At 30.0% G+C, this 14,270-nt stretch overlaps 2 protein-coding genes across 4 annotated transcripts; one reads left to right on the top strand and one right to left on the bottom strand.

Moving 5' to 3' along the window:
* The first annotated feature begins 821 nt into the window (after positions 1-821).
* LOC130498501 (MD-2-related lipid-recognition protein 3-like) lies at positions 822-2,448 on the top strand. Its single transcript, XM_056991915.1, has 4 exons — positions 822-962; positions 1,131-1,232; positions 1,340-1,539; positions 2,152-2,448. The coding sequence occupies exons 1-4, from the start codon at positions 869-871 to the stop codon at positions 2,284-2,286; spliced, it is 531 nt and encodes a 176-aa protein (XP_056847895.1). The 5' UTR covers positions 822-868; the 3' UTR covers positions 2,287-2,448.
* Positions 2,449-10,018: 7,570 nt separating this feature from the next.
* Positions 10,019-13,999, bottom strand: LOC108822966 (probable methyltransferase PMT21). Of its 3 annotated transcripts, XM_056992666.1 has the most exons (9): positions 13,835-13,999; positions 12,819-13,215; positions 12,522-12,720; positions 12,277-12,425; positions 11,997-12,192; positions 11,712-11,922; positions 10,757-11,435; positions 10,598-10,675; positions 10,019-10,515 (listed from the first exon to the last, which is right to left on the bottom strand). In XM_056992666.1, exons 4-9 carry the CDS (start codon positions 12,387-12,389, stop codon positions 10,299-10,301), a joined length of 1,494 nt encoding a protein of 497 aa, XP_056848646.1. In that variant the 5' UTR covers positions 12,390-12,425; positions 12,522-12,720; positions 12,819-13,215; positions 13,835-13,999; the 3' UTR covers positions 10,019-10,298. The 3 variants fall into 3 exon arrangements, with proteins under 3 accessions (XP_056848646.1, XP_056848644.1, XP_056848645.1); XM_056992664.1 differs by lacking the exon at positions 12,819-13,215 and having other exon boundaries at positions 12,522-12,818; XM_056992665.1 differs by lacking the exons at positions 12,819-13,215; positions 13,835-13,999 and adding an exon at positions 13,727-13,825 and having other exon boundaries at positions 12,522-12,818.
* Between the last annotated feature and the right edge of the window lie 271 nt (positions 14,000-14,270).

Genomic DNA, 14,270 nt, shown 5'->3' with positions numbered 1-14,270 from the left:
CTCTAATCTTTTCCCACAATCTTGTCCTTTATGCAATCATTGGCAACACACATTTCTTTGATCCTTTGGGTCGGGTTGTCTTTCCTGGATGGTTTCATTTTAAACGTGATTTCGTAAAAGCATTGTTGACTGTAAAACATAAGTAAAAGGAAATCAGAGAATTTGTGGAAATGCTTGGGAAAATAAAAGTTTGTAACTGATGAGAAAATTAAATCTCGAGATCTATGGAGCACTTAATGATATCTACCTTCTGGATGTTTCATTTACTCCTATTGTGTTTTCTTACATTCCAAGATCAGCAAATGTTAGGGCCAATCAGGCTGCTAAACAATCCCTTTGGACCACAAACCCAACTTAATTTATTAATGCACGTTAATGTTTGAACAAAAAAAAGAGATGAGGTTATTAAAGAAATTAATGGTTCAAGGAGATTGAGTATGGATTTGATTAATTTTGCTTCCCCACTTTGGCACAGGATTGGGATCTGACCTGCGAAATATCTCAATCTTTAATGTCTCCGAGGCTACTCAACGTGACTGATCCAAACGCTATTCTATTTTATTATCCTCGCATATAACGCAGACGATTATTATAAGGATATATTATAGTATTATATCACTGATTGATTCACTAATATAGCACGCAGTTGTTGACTATAAGTAGTAGGTATAACGTGGGAGATTAATATAGTAGAATATTGCCATATCATTTATGAAGTCTGAACTGATCCACCAATGTAGCCACTCTTTAATATACTGTAAAATAGTAATATACAGAAGTATTCTAGAATTTAGACTATAAAATAGTAGACATTGATGGAACTATCATAATACAATACAGACTTGTTTGAAGATTGACGAGCTCTCTAATGGCTACATCTTACATCCAGCTTCTGCTTCTTGTTCTCGCACCACTTCTCTTCTTACCGGCTTTGTACGCTGTTGATTTCGGGTACTGCAATAGTAAGTATCTATAGTCTAGTCTTGATTTTTTATTTATTTTTTCTTTTCTTTTCGTTATTGAACCTCTACTCTTCAAGCCTTGAAAAAGTACTGTAGATATGTTTACTAGCAATCTTGGCCTTCTTAAAAAAAAAAGAAAAATAATAATAATCAATCTCCGACTGTTAGAGAATGGATACGATTACGGTAACTTCAGTCGTGTAGAGATCTCTCCGAACCCGGTTGGACCTGAAGACAACTACCTAGACATTACTGTATCTGGTTATGCAAGTACGTCATCTTTCTTTTTTTTTTGTGAATCTCCGAAATTTTAGCTTTCTCTTTTTTCTTTTACAGTTTCTGATATATCTTCTTGATAAAATACTTTATGTATACAGGTAAGCAAATGAACAATGTAACTATAGAAGTGCACGCTAAATCAAACGAAACTAATGACCTTCTAGGAGTCTTCTATATCTGTAAGGTGGGTAATGCATGCGTTATTAAATCTGGCCTCTGTTTTAGTCCTGAATGCGCTATTGAAGCTGGCACCAAGTTTGTGTTACCTATTCCCAAAGTTCCAGTGGATGACCTTGAGGTATTATTCTTAAATTTTTACTTGTATAAATTTATACATCCAGTTCTCAAACTAGAACTGGTCTATCAAGTTGCAAAGGAAGAAATTTGGAGTTTATATTTTAGGAATTAGGACTTTCGATTATTGAAAAAGTATCAACCATGAATCATATTTTAATGTGGATGGTTTGGTCCGTATGATGTCTGGTTTTAAATTTAATTAATTATGTTTTTAGTTTTCTTTTTGTTTAAATTAGTTTATAAATCAACCTTTTGTCTTTTCAGCTAATTTAAATTGGATTCTGTTTTGTTTTTGTATACACAGTTTATGTATCACTTGAAATCATCTTAAAATATTGGTTGGTTTCTGGTACGGTACGGTTTCTGAATCAATCTCTATCCGGATTAAGATTTGATTTTGAAAAAAAATTATTTTCTTCTTTTTTTTTTATAAAAAACATGTATTTGTTTTAAATAATATATAAGAGGCATATATATGTATACACTGTGATCGTTCCTTAATCCTAGACTCCTAGTCAATAATAATTGAAATCGCATCGAAAGACCATTAGGACCATTTTAGATTTCATTAGCGTGGGTTCCGACTGACGATCTCTTTTTAAACTCTCTGAAGGATGACTTCAAATATGTCGTATCTCTGCTTGAGGACGATCCCGTCAACTCTTCTGACTATGATGAAAAGTTTATAGAAAGAATGTGTGTTAACTTCGTTGTACCTATGTCGGATTCCACATTGGAGTCTGCTTAGAGGCAAGTCGGTGGGTGGAAAATATGTTATCAAGCATTTATATGAGTTTTTTTTACACATACTCGCTTGTTTTCCCCCTTTCTTAAGTGTGTTTCCAATAATACCAAGTTCTGGTACTTTATGTTGTAATTTTGGTTTGCTAATACAAACATTTTACTTCAGTGCACACTAGATTAGAAAACAATCGAACAAAAAGAAAATTGTAGACTCTACCTTTAGCTCGTTTAAAAGTAAAACAAATTTAGAAAATAACTCTTTTAGCATGTGTTCCGACTAAATATATTACTCATGTATGTAGCTTAGTTCAAAAGATCTCGTAAAATTTACTTTAATCACTATTTTAATTTTTATTTCAGCTGAACATACTTTTCTCATATGACGAAACGGTTCTATTCTCATGACTTTATCATAATTTAATAACTTTTCTCCATAAAGCAGAGAAAACAACCAACCGTGCATTGGGCTAGTGATGTTGGACTAGTGGTTTAGTGTTTGGAGTAAGTTTCATTGCACCCCTGGTTCTTTTTTGGTGAGAGCAGTGGTGGATCTACAGTATGAGGAACGGGGGCACGTGCCCCCGACTACGTTATAACATTATTTAGTTAGGCGTGCTATTCTGATCTTTGTGGAACAGTTGGTGAACATGTCCCAGCTATACAGCGTTATTACATGGTTCGAATCCACCTCGTTGCTTTTACTTTTCTCTTGCTGTACAATTAATGTCTTGTTTGACACGTACAATATATTTCTTCAAAGCTGTTGTTAATATAATTAGTTTTCTGTTACCATATTTTGCCATTCTTTATTTGTCTTTCATAGTTCTTTCTATTGTAATTTATATTTCATTTTAGATTTCAACTTTTTAGCACATTTTAAGTCAATATTTTAGTAGTAGACAGTAGCAACTGCTAATAAAGAAATAAACTAATTGATCCATTCGCTTTTATTTAATATTATGTATAATATTGATATGTTGTTATGTATGTGTAAATATGAAGACTAATATATATATTTTCAAATTAATTTTAATTGTAACAGCATGCTATTGAGACTAGTTACATTTGTAAACAATTAATAATTACAAAATTATTTTATAGAATCTGTTCTGAGTTGAACAAAATTAATATTTTTGCAGTTTTAGTTAATTTTTAATGATTAATAATTGTTAAATATATGTTATTTACTTTATATGAATTCGTTTATCATTATTTTTTATATCGATTAGTTATGTTATATGAATATGCCCTATTATCATCGGTATCTCCTAATTATTTTTTTTAAAGTAAAGAAAACAAAATCCAAAAAAGGAGAAAACATTATATACTTTGAGAGAGATGCTTTATGAATATGCCCTATTATCATCGGTATCTCCTAATTATTTTTTTTAAAGTAAAGAAAACAAAATCCAAAAAAGGAGAAAACATTATATTGAGAGCCATGCCCTAACTTTTCTCCATAAAATAGAACCACATGATCGAAGCCAATGCAGTCGGGCAAACAACTCTTTTCTTTTTGAATAATTTAGCCTACCCGTTAGGTAAGATAACCATTACGGTTATTACTACGGTTAAAATTACCACGGGTTAAACCCAGTAGGTGTGGATATATGAGTTTGCAAATAGTTGCGGTTTTAGTTGTTATTAAGCAATTTATACGATTGACCATAGAAATTGGTGAATTTGTTGAATACTTATAAACTAGGATAAGATCCGCGCCTTGCGCGGAATAAAGTTATTATTTTTATTATGTTTTGGAGAATGAAACAATAGTTCGGTTTTATTTGGATTAGGGGTGTTCAATCCGGATATCGAGTTGATTTCGGTTGGTTCGGTTTTTTCAGTATTTCGATTAGTAAAATATAACTACTATTCTAAATCCATATTTACTTCGGTTCGATTTGGTTTACACACCGTCGGTTTCAGTTTATTCGGTTTAATACAAAAAAATAATTATTTACTTTGAAATCATATTATATATTATACGAATTTTAGAGTCATGTTGTCAAAAAGTCATTTGTTAAAAAATATTATATATTTAAATAAAAGAATAAAAACAAAAAAATGCTTTTATCATCTAATAAAATAATCAAATCTAGAATTAATATCAAAGCTCTAAATTTTGAAAATAAAAATAAAAAACAAAACAGAAGCATGAAATAAAAGCTTTTCTATTCTTCGATATTTAGTGTTCATCAAATTAATATGTCTTCGATTGAACAAAACTCTGTTTGTTTAAATATAAAAAGTTGTAAAGAATTTCAACTAATTTCTGTCCATCAAATTTATAATATTTACTTCAATTTAGTAAAATAAAGCAAAAAATCAAAAAAGACTAAAAATAAGAAACCTCACTTGCAGTAAATTGTTATTTAATTATAATTCAAATGATTCAAGTGATTTACAAATTATAATTATAGTTCAACTCATATAACAAATAGATATTCATGCATCATTATAAACATATACATATTTACATGTTTAAGTTTAATCGGTTATAAATTAAACCATATCCAAATCCTACGGTTTTTATAAAATCACATCCATTTGGTTACGATGGTATATACCAAAAAAACCCATATTATCTATTTATGTTCGGTTCGGTACTCTTTCGTTTTAACATATTGAACAGCCATAATTTGGATATTAGTTGGTATTGGATTGTTTTATCATGTCTTAATATCCTATTGTAAAATTATATTTTTAAATTCATATTTTTTGGAACATGTGAATTTTATATTAAAAACAAAACATAAAATACATAGTTTGAACACATTTATGTAGAGTGTGAAAATATTTATGAGAGTGTGAATATTCATTCTCAAATCATTGTGATAATGCCACATGTCCATTATAGTGTGAACACATTTCTTAGAATGTTTCTCCTTTAATATATATGGATATGTTAGGCTAAACATTTGTAATTGTGGACCAAAATCTATTTTGAATTTATGAGGAGCCTGATCGATTTGGACTTAAATTTTTTATCACCATATTTATATCTATAAAAATTGTAATGTGGTCAATAAGTCACTTTTATACAAAAACATGTTCTACAATTTTTTTAATATTTAACTTTCACATCATTGAAAACCATTTTAATGATTTTAGAACCATCATCTTATTATTTCCAAAATTGAATTACTTTGACTTTAGTCTTCCACATATATTACTTTGACTTTAGTCTTCTACGTAGTTTTGAAAAGTTTCAACTAAACGACTAAAATTGATGTTTGTTGCTTTAAATCGTTAGTATATATATATATATTATTTAATTTGAATATTTATTAAATAAAAAATTATATTAATATAATTTTATGATTATTTGTATCTTATTATAACAAAATAAATTAAGCTATTGATCACAAAATTTTCAAAGTGAGATCTTCAAATTTCTAGTAATTTATAAACATTTTTAAAAATTCAAAATATAACATATAAGAAAAAAATTAAATGTTTTTATTATATAGTTAATGTGATTGTTTAATATCTTTTAATAATATAAAATAATAAAAGAACTAAGATACAAAAATTGTTATCAAATATTCATTATTCATAATAATTACTTTTCATATATACGTTAATCATATTAGGTAATTTCATAACTTTTATTAGGAAAGTGCGAGATTGTTTTTTGTACAATATTTATCAATTCGATAGTTAATTTAATAAAAAGTGTAATATAAGTTAAGATGGACCAACCTACTTTTCTAAAAATAGTAGATTTTATATATTATATTTATATAGTTATTTATTAAATGAAACTTCGTAATCATACGATTCTATGATCATTCATATTGTTTTATAACAAAATATTTAAATCATTTATAACAAAATTTTCAATGTGAAAAATTAATAAGTTTATAAAATGTTCTTGAAAATTCATTGAAAGTTTTGAAATTAAAAAAATTGATGTAATCTTATATGGTATATAGTTTAATCTATATATATATATTTGTTTTATTATTAAATTATACTTTTTACTCATATGGTTTTAAAATCATGTGTATCTTTTTATAATAAAAGTATTAAACCATTGATCATTAATTTTTAACATAGTAATTTTAATAGTTTTAGTCATTTATTGTCATTTTTTAAATTCAAAATATAACATATACGAAATATATAAATTTTAATTTTATAGGTAATTAGATTGTTTAATTTATTTTAATAATATAAAATTAAACAAAAAATGATGGAGGAGATATAAATTGTTATCAAATCTTTATTAATAGAAACATTAATTGTCATATACATATTAGTCATTTATGGTAATTCTGTAGGTTTTATTTAAGGAAATAAAATAAAATAGTAACTATATCTAGCGGAACAATCATAAATGCTTCTATCGTAAATATCATATCATATCATCATATCATATAGTTTAACCAACGAATGTATCTAGCAACATATAAAAATCGAATGTAAGTCTACTTATTTTTCAATTGAATGTAATTGACTACCTAATTGAGTGACACATGAGCATTGTGATCTTTTTTAATTATTACAAAGTTGAGGTTACAATTTTTCAAATGTTTATCCTTTAATATATAGGGGATAGTTGAATATCAAATGCATTAGCTTACCAACAAATTACCTTTTTGGGTAAAAAAACACTGAACTAGTAAATTGTGACACATATCTATACTATTAAAGTGCAAGCACATTTGGATTTTTTACTAAACATGCCCTTTCTTTAACTCACATTGCTTATTTCATTAAGGGCAATCAAGTAATATTAATAACACATTTTTATTGGGTCATTTTTTTTGATCCAGCCCACTGTCCACATCATCTCTCTTGGGCCATTTGGGCTGATTAAGAAATCAGATTCAATTCTTATTTTTTTCCCTAATTCAAATAATTTATTTTCAACCATTCTTAATATTTTGTGTAGTGAACAAAAATGAATAACTTAATTATTATGTTTTTTATTTTTAATATAATTTAAGCATTCATAAAAAAATTTGAATTTTTTCATTGAAAAGTATAAATCTTTATTAAAAGTATATATTTTTTATTAAAAAATTAACCACATAATAAAATTAATATATCAGAGTTATACCAACTTAATTCATTAAAAATAAAGTTTAATTTTCTAAACATAAATACTCATTAGACCTGGACGTTCGGATACCCATTCTGGTACGGATTGGTTCTTTCGGATATCGAGTTTTTTGGGTTTTAAAATTAAACCCCAGTCGGGTTTTGAAATTAAACCTCATTCGGGTATTATAAAATTTCGGGCTGGGTTCGAGTCGGGTCTTTCCCGGTCCGGGTGGGTTCGGTTCTCATGCATAAGAACCTGCAAAATAACCAAATAACCAAATTATCTAACGGGTTCGGTTATTTGTACTTAAAGTAACCAAAGTATCTGATTCGGTTCAAATTTTTGTATCCAAATTATTCAATAGTAACCAAAAATATACATTTTATACAGTTTTTTGGGTAAATTTTTATCCAAACTATCATATTTTATCCAAAAATACTCAAATTACCGAAAATAACTACTATAGTTAACTTATAAAATTAATTAAAAAATTAAAATAATTATAAATATAATTATAACATATATTTTTAGATATATTTCGGATATCTTCGGGTACTCATTTGGTTCTCGGTTCGGGTCGGATTCGGGACCGGTTCTTCGGATATAGCAATTTAGAACTCATTCGGATATTTACCCCGGGTCTGATCGGGTTCGGGACCCTGATTTTCGGGTCGGTTTCGGGTTGGTTCTTCGGGTCCGAATATTGTGTTCTGGCCTATACTCTTTTAAAATGAAACACGATAAAGAAAAATAAAAAAGCTTAAGTCTTTTATAAAAAAAACAAATATATAAAAATTATGACATTTACTAAATATTTGTCAATTTAAAAAAAAATAAAGGAAAATAAACCCGCGCTTTGAAAGCGCGGATCAAAATCTAGTATATCTTATTAAAAGTTAAGTACAAAATCGGAGTGTTTGGAGATTTGAATAGGAGAATTAAAAAATTTTGGAATATTTGGAAACGTGAATAGTAGTTTTAATGAAATTTGTTTGGATACATGAATAATAGTATCTATTAATTATGTTTCTATATTTCACTTAGTTTAATAATTTAATTAATTATGTTACCTTAATAATAATTTAAATCATTAATTATATTACCATAATAATAATATTGCATATTTTTATTTATTAGTTAATCAATATTAACTTTATGCCAGTTATAAAATCAAAAATGTTAAATAATTAGGTTTCACATATGATTAAACACTTGGTTTAGTTTATCTTACTAAAATATTTTTATTTTAGTTTCAATCGGTAGAAAATTACGTACCAAAAAACATAGTTCAAAGATATGTTTTTGTGAGTATAATAACTTAAATCAAAATAATTAAAATGTGTTACATTTATTGCCACTTAAATTTTCACTCCATATAATTATTTTACTTGATAAAATAACTTTTTATATTTCACTTAATTTAACCAAACACATAGAAAGAGTTTTTTATTAATTTATAAAATCAGTTAGACATGAGCATTATCTGTTCATTTAGGTACATGTTGTTCTTTTCGGGTATCGTTTTTTTTTTGTTTTAAAACCAAGTCCCGCTTGAATATTATAAACTTGTGTGTGGATTTTGAGTTGGATCATTCTGGATCTGGATGAACTCGGTTCTGATGTATAGGAACCTAAAAATATCTAAATAACCAATGTATCTAAAACGGGTTTGGATATTTGTAACAGAAATAGCCATATAACCTGATTTGGTCCAGGTCTTTTGAATATCGTTAGTTATATAATGATACATCTAAAATATATAACACTAATTATGAAAAATAAATATCGATGTATAAAAATATATTTCAGGGGTCAATTTAACAAAATATTAGTTGGTTCAGTTGAAATAAATATATTTAAAAAATTTATATGAACTGAAAAAAATCAATATAAAAGTACCGTACATTTGGATTCAAAATCATTTCTTTTAACAACAAACTACACAAATATTTTGATTTGTGTACAAATTTAAATTTGTAAATATTTAATTAATATAGAAATATGTCATATTGTTCAAATAAAATATCAATGTAAAAGTATTATACATTTGCATTCTAAAATCATTTATTTTAACAACGAACCAAATAAATATGTTGATCGAAGAAGGAATAAAACAAAGCGAGAAAAACACATAGTTTACTAGTGACACTCTATGTGTCAAACTTATTATAAAGAAAATTTTACTAAAATAAATACATTCAATAGTTACAAACAAATACTCCCTCTGTTTTTTAAAGATACATATTCCAGATTTTTTACATATATTAAGAAATCACATTAAAAATGCATTGATTTTTGTGAATAACAATTTTCCATAATCTTTAACCAATAAAAATCCAATAAATACAATTAATTTTCTTGAAATTAACAGATTTTTATTAAATAATACATTGAAAAAGTAAAAAATGTATCTTTTTAAAACAAATTTTTTTCCTAAAACATGGATCTTTAAAAAACAGAGGGAGTAATATATTTCATAAAAGTGAAAATAATATCCGCACTTCCGAACCAGATCAAAATCTAGTTTGTAAGTATCAATGGACCAAAAGTGTACACCAAATCAAAGGAGGACAAATGTTTATATAATGAATTAGTGGACCACCAACGTCTTTTTTTTTGTAAAAAATACCACCAACGTCTTAAGTGTAAAACAATAAAACTAGATCTCAAATCAATATATCGAACATTGAGGAAATCTCGACCTTGTCCATATAAAATAAAAATAAAACTTACAATGTAAACAAAATCGATAAAATATTTCTCACCGAGCATATATACTATAAGAAAAATATGAAAGCTAATAAATATGTCGGGAAAATAAAAATGAATTGGTAGCTTTAAGCAGCTTTCTTGGCTTCGAAGCAAGACAAATAATCTAATGGTTGTTGTAGTGACTTAGTTCTCAAGAAACCTCCGGACAAAACAAAAGCTTTAAGCTTAAGCTTTGGATTTGTCCCCACTTTTTACTATTTTGTTTCAGATGAATACCACAGCTTCTTCTGGCAAACCAATAGCTTCTCATTCTCTGATTCAGACTCTGTTTGTTCCTTATGGCAACTCCATCTCAGTCCTTTAGCAACCGATGCAATAGTATCCGCAAAATAGCTCGATTCGCGTATAATGGCATACCCATTAGGACGCAAGATCCTATCCATTTCCAGCATAACATATTTCATCTCACACCTGTATAATACCAAACCATTACTTAGTACTTAGAGAGCATCAATGAGTTTCAAGGGCTTTGAGATCTCTGCTCTATGCTTACCTTTGGCTCTCTGATGTAAACAGACCATCAACATGAAGAAGATCATAAGTTCTTGGATACGTCGAAAAAGCTTCACACCTGTAAAACATCAGAAACATTATAAATATATATATATATTCAGAAATGATTACAGAGGAGATTAGGTTTAGGTTATTTTACCAGTCATGATACGTTCCAATCAATCCACGATCAAACACAACAGGAAGTGTATTAGCTGCGTAAGAAGAGACAACGTTCATGACCCACAAAGGATCATCGACCAAAGCAGCAGCTAAACCACCATAAGCAGTGTTCATATCCATCACATTCCTTATCTTATCAGACCCAATAGCTGGCAACAGTTTCTTATAATGCTTAGCCCTCGTCTTCCACTTGCTACTATCCCTTTTAAACACACCACCGTTTCGTCCACGAACATCAGATACCCTTTCAGGAGTTGAGTGCAACCTCTCTGGCCATTTAGGAGTAGATTCCAAATCTGTCTTCTTAAGCTTAGGACTTGGAACCACAACACAAGGGCGTAACGGCGTGTACCAAGCAGAGTCTGGTTCAAGGCTATCGTCACATTTTGGCGGGTATGCGTCAGGGTCGTTAGACAATTTGTTGTAACACATATTGTCGGGAGATTTCTGCCACACTGCGATGTCGTCTTTCTTGGCATACAGTTTGAAGCACATTGAGGATAACAAATCTTGCAGCTTCTCGTAGTTTGATCTCTGATCTTCAACGGTTGTGTCCCAACCTTTCCAACGGTTCTCGTAGTTGACTGGTGGTCCAGACAAGACCCAGAAGCCACCAGGTCTCAAGATACGGTGAATCTCCAGAAGGTAGACCCCACCTGAGAAAACAAGAACGAAACAAAGATTATTACATGAGTTTCAGTTATTTTTAATTTTTTTTTTGAACACCAAACATGAGTTTCAGTTAAACTAGCTTTAAGGGGTCATAAACATTTTTAGGTTAATCTTAATTAAAAAAATTTCAACAATTTAGGGACAATGTCACTATGCATAATAAATTTTTAAAATTTGGGGACAAAGGCGAATGTTTGGTCCGGATTTGCCTAGAACCTGGCCTTACGAGCATTGTTAGATGATCAAGAACATTGACTTACCAAACTCAGTCCATGGAATAAGACATCTTGAGCAATGAGCCATATCGAATGAGTTTGAAGGGAAAGGGAGACGTTGAGTTGATATGATTCCAAGAATAGCTGGGATTCCACGTTCTAGAGCAAACTGGACTTGAGCTTCATGGTTGTCTCTTGGTGCTAGTGACACTGTGAGGATACCACGGTCCAAAAGGTCTCCTCCCCAGCTTGCAACCTTTAAAAACAGAGCAAAATCTTAGAAACTGAAGAAAGGAACCTCTAATATTGTTTAAATTCAAGAAAGCTCACCCCACAACCAGTGTCAATGGCAGTTCTTATAGTCCCATCTTTCATCTCAGGGATCAAATCTTGCATCAAATCCACATAAGCACTAACTCCATTAGGAAACATTGTACCTCCACCAGGGAAAATGAACTTTTCACCCTCTTTCTTTAGCCAATGCTGGTTTGATTTCTGCTTGTTGATCCAATCATATGGCACATTCCTGAACATTAAATCACAACAAATTGTCTATTAACTTCAAATGACAGGAGAGGTATAGGGAAGCCAGGGATAGAATACTATTTACCTGTACCAACATTCGTTTTTGCTCTTAGGCCATCTTATTGGTGACTTATACCCATTAGGAGGAGGAACCAGACATTGCTTTCTATCAAACACAGGAGGACAATGACGTTCCATGAAAGTAAGCCTGTGAGTACCATACTTCTTCCATTTCTATCACCATGCCAAAAATCGAAAAAAAAAAAACATTAGCTAATTATTTTTTTACAGATTCAAGGACTAAAGAAAACTTGAGAAAATAGAGTGTACCCTTGGATCAGTGCAGGGAGTGTAATCTTGGTAGTCACTGCTACACTCCGGGAAAGAAACAGAGTTGGCTTGAGGAGAGTTGTCAACATCCAAGGAAGATCCAGTTTTTGCAACATCATTAACTTGGAGTTTGTCCTTCCCACAACAAAGTCCACCAAGATAGAATGAAAGCCCACATAGCAGAATCAGTAAAACAGTTCTGGGTAAGATTTTTGTTGAACCTCTCTCAGCTTTCTCGTACTTCTCATCCTTATACTTCATCGTCTTTAAACTAAATTAAATATATAAATAATATACCTGCAAGTATACAGAAACTTTAGCTCAGAACTAGTTTCCTTTATTGGGGGCCAAAACCAAGAACGAGAAGTACTTAGAACAAACAGAACAGCAACTCATGTAAAAGATCAACCAAAAGACAAGAACAGCATCAAACACTGCCAGTTATGAAAGAGAATATTTTCTTTTGTGTTAAATCTTGAATAAATAAATGATGGGGCCAGTCACTCTTTGACAAATGAGAGAGACTTGAGAGTTGAGGAAAAAAGAAAAGGAGAGGGAGACTCGAGATCTGAAGTAACACAACAACATTGCCGACATTTAAAGAGTTTTGCTTTAATGTTTAATCACATGCTGTTTGGGACCCAGTCACCCCAGATTCTACCGCCAGAACATGTTCTCACCATTTTCTATCAAACTGGAGGACGACAATAAACAATTGGTATGGATAACAAATAATAAATGTATACAGATGAATGCATACTAAATCAGGGATAGTGTTAAAACAGCTTCACTTTCTCATTTAAAATCTGAAAAGAAAAGCAGACAGCTAAAAAGCACAAAAGGGAAGGAAAAAGGGTCAAGTGAAGAGAATTAGGCATTAATCATTACTTGGCAGACACGGAAAGTCTTTAATCTTACACACGCAAAAAAAAATATTGAGAAAGCAATAATAACACAAGATGAAAACATACAAATTAACAATGAATCTAGGATTTTACAGTACTGGCACACAGATCGAAACAGAAATGAATCTGCGTTTTTTTATAATCCAAAAAAAAAGACCGAACAATTTTCATATTATTATACAAACAAACAATACAAGGAGAAGATTAGTTTACAGGAGATTGAACTGTGTTTTGTTCTGACGGACAGGAACAGAGAAGAAGAACAGAGCAAACTTGAGAAACTTTAGATATGGTTATTACCAAAAGGCGTCGAACTAGAATAGAAAAATCAGTGGAGATGCATGACGAAAACAAAATAGTCAAAAACTCTGATATGTAATTTTGATTGAGAGAGGAACGTGTGATTACCCCTAGGTTGTTCGATTCTAGTCCTCCTCTATTTTTGTTGGACACTGAGCGCGATTTTCGAATTAAAGATTCGAATGGTCTCCTCGATTTCCGATGGAGAGGATTTTCAGGCGATCGAGAGACACTTCTGTTCTCTCTATTTTTAAGTAGGGAGAGAGAGAGAGATAAGACTTGCAGAGCAGCCTAACGTTAATATATAGCTTGGGTGTAAATAAATTTTAATTTTTTTTTTATATTTCTCCTTCTTTTCCGTTCACTATCTAGCTTGGATCTTTCCTTTCTTTTTCAAACTTTTATTCTGATTATTATTTTCACATAATTTCACTGTTGGTTTCTTTGTTTTTATTTAATTATTGAATGTTGACGGAACAAAGAACAAAATAATAGTCACATGTTGTTTGTTAATTATGATGGTATCCTATTACATTACCGATGG

This window comes from Raphanus sativus, chromosome 8 (assembly GCF_000801105.2).
Source record: "Raphanus sativus cultivar WK10039 chromosome 8, ASM80110v3, whole genome shotgun sequence".
Taxonomy (NCBI): domain Eukaryota; kingdom Viridiplantae; phylum Streptophyta; class Magnoliopsida; order Brassicales; family Brassicaceae; genus Raphanus; species Raphanus sativus.
This window is presented reverse-complemented; position numbering and strand designations above follow the sequence as displayed.

Bases quoted from the DNA above. Each gene is read 5' to 3' on its own strand.
- LOC130498501 (XM_056991915.1), top strand. From the start codon at position 869: ATGGCTACATCTTACATCCAGCTTCTGCTTCTTGTTCTCGCACCACTT. The intron at 963-1,130 runs GTAAGTATCTAT...TCCGACTGTTAG, and splicing joins TGATTTCGGGTACTGCAATA to AGAATGGATACGATTACGGT. The intron at 1,540-2,151 runs GTATTATTCTTA...AACTCTCTGAAG, and splicing joins TTCCAGTGGATGACCTTGAG to GATGACTTCAAATATGTCGT.
- LOC108822966 (XM_056992664.1), bottom strand. From the start codon at position 12,782: ATGAAGTATAAGGATGAGAAGTACGAGAAAGCTGAGAGAGGTTCAACA. The intron at 12,426-12,521 runs GTACACTCTATT...GCATGGTGATAG, and splicing joins CTCCCTGCACTGATCCAAGG to AAATGGAAGAAGTATGGTAC. The intron at 10,516-10,597 runs GTAAGCATAGAG...GGTATTATACAG, and splicing joins TTTACATCAGAGAGCCAAAG to GTGTGAGATGAAATATGTTA.